The sequence below is a fragment of the Atta cephalotes genome, assembly GCF_000143395.1.
Source record: "Atta cephalotes unplaced genomic scaffold scaffold00001, whole genome shotgun sequence".
NCBI classification, from domain to species: Eukaryota; Metazoa; Arthropoda; class Insecta; order Hymenoptera; family Formicidae; genus Atta; species Atta cephalotes.
Window position 1 is genome coordinate 881270 of NW_012130065.1, and position 2146 is coordinate 883415.

Below are 2146 nucleotides of genomic sequence, written 5' to 3' on the forward strand. Positions count from 1 at the left end.
ACGTGACTGAACGCGATATTGTTGAATATATGATATCGCGCAAATATTAGACCGATTTACGTTGGAATTGGATAAACGAAATTCAAAATTAGACTAGCTTTGTACATGAAATATGGAACACAGGGTGGCATATGCCTTCAAAATTCATGACAACTTCGCTAACCGACCTTTCCCCTTTGTCGGTACAATCGCGAGCGGAAAATCGAATAAAGTCCAGAAAGCGTGGGCAAACCTTTGCGGCCGTTACAACGAGAGATTCTCCGAGAGAAATATAACACGACGCTGCAAATTGGCCGACATGAATGGCCATGTTTATTATATCATTTTCGCCATGTCGACAAATAAATAGCTGCGCGAATATCGATTTCGCACTAAATCGCCAGAAAGAATGTTGGTTGTTATCCGCCGTTCTGTCATGAAGTTCCAGCAAATGAACTTTGACCTTTCTATCGTTATTCGTTATTCGTTAAGACGAGTCCGTTCTGTTTTCTTGTAAGGATATACTTTTTCATGTCCTGTGAAATCAATTATATTTCATCAGCGGACGATCCGTTCTGCTTCTGATTCTGCTTCCAGGAAGAACGCTTCAACAATGTCAATTTGGCTGCGTCGATCTAAATCGGCTTAGCACTGATTGCCGTACTTTACGCTGCAAACTCGTTACGAGTTCATTAAAATTTTGTCGATAACTTCGCACGAATCATTCTTCCTTCGACATTCTTCCTTCGACATTCTTGATTATCCTTACGTACTGGCGCGAACACTCTGACCTTTTAAGGGAGTAATTAATAACTTGGGAATTTATTAATAAACGAATGAATTTAAAAGATTTGGAGCAGAATGGAATTGCAAGTGTTTCCCTGTTATAATAATTTCATAATTTTTTGCATGTCGCACGCAGAGATTCATATGTAATCTTAATTTCTTTACAGACGTTTGTGCAGCGGTCTTTAATTATCTTCGCCATTCTCTTGTGCTATTATCAATCCTGGGTCGGTGCAGTGGATTGCGAGTGAGTGTCATATTCATAAACTTCTTTCTTTTCCTCGTATAATAAGAAAAATGGAATCGTGGATATAAACAAGATCGCATTACTTGCAGGCAAGAACCCTATAACCCGGCATGTCGAGGTTCACAAGCGAGGAAGCGCCTAACACCCTTGCCAGTCATGCGCTCTTCAAACTGCGACGATGGAGATTGCAGACTTCCTATGAAATTCTTGATCGCGATTCTCGACGTAAGTAAAAGCTTTCGTTACTTGGACTAGTAAAGTTAGAACACAATAAATAAGAGAGAAATAGAGAGAGAAAAAGACAAAGAGAGAAGATGAAAGAAGAGGAATTTAATTTAACTTGTTTCTGTTTTGATCAAATTAGATTTCTTCTCATTTTGCGATACCTATTTCTAAATAAGATACAAAGATATAACTAGTTACAATGTAACAAATAACAATGTTAACAATGTTTAAAACAATGTTTCGAAAATTAATTTTTTATAAAAAATTTAGCGGGATAATTAAAATTTGTTAGATATTAAAAAAGTCTAATATCTAATATTATTAATCTAAAGATTAAAGATTAAAAAGGATTAAATCCAAAAAAGGATTTAAAATAGGAATTATAAAATCAAATAATTATCTTCTGAAAACGTTAGCAATTTGGAGTCAAAAGGATAAAACCATGACCATCTGTGTCCTCATTTAGCTGTGGATTTGTCGACAAAACCTGCTGACAGGCTATGCCAGTAGATTGATGGCAGAAATCGAGCAGAATTTGCTCGAATCAGGTTCTCAATCTGTTCTCAATCTGCTGTCAGATTATGCAGGACTTTGTTCGGTTACTAATCTGCTGGCATAGCATGTCTTTGTCATATTTCTGACAGTAATTTGCTGATCATGTCAGATAATACAAATTCTGTGTACAATTTGTTGTCTTTCTGCAACCAAAAATTGATAGCCATATTCAAAATCTGTCTTCGTGTTTTGCTATCAGGATAGTTATATATATCTTTCTTTCGTTTTCGTTTTTCTATTGAAATTTATTCATGATTCGAATTTAAATAAATTTTAATAAATTCTAGTAAGAATAATATCTTCAGATATATATATATATATATATATATATATATAATAAATAAATAATTAATA

At 34.7% G+C, this 2146-nt stretch overlaps 1 protein-coding gene across 1 annotated transcript; it reads left to right on the forward strand.

The window, feature by feature from the left end:
* Window positions 1-840: 840 nt before the first annotated feature.
* LOC105617684 lies at window positions 841-1856 on the forward strand. Its single transcript, XM_012199243.1, has 4 exons — window positions 841-852; window positions 933-1012; window positions 1102-1241; window positions 1735-1856. Exons 1-4 carry the CDS (start codon window positions 841-843, stop codon window positions 1854-1856), a joined length of 354 nt encoding a protein of 117 aa, XP_012054633.1.
* Window positions 1857-2146: the final 290 nt, after the last annotated feature.

Coding starts and splice junctions, on each gene's coding strand:
- LOC105617684 (XM_012199243.1), top strand. Junction 1,013..1,101: donor GTCGGTGCAGTGGATTGCGA/GTGAGTGTCATA, acceptor CATTACTTGCAG/GCAAGAACCCTATAACCCGG. Junction 1,242..1,734: donor GATCGCGATTCTCGACGTAA/GTAAAAGCTTTC, acceptor ACCTGCTGACAG/GCTATGCCAGTAGATTGATG.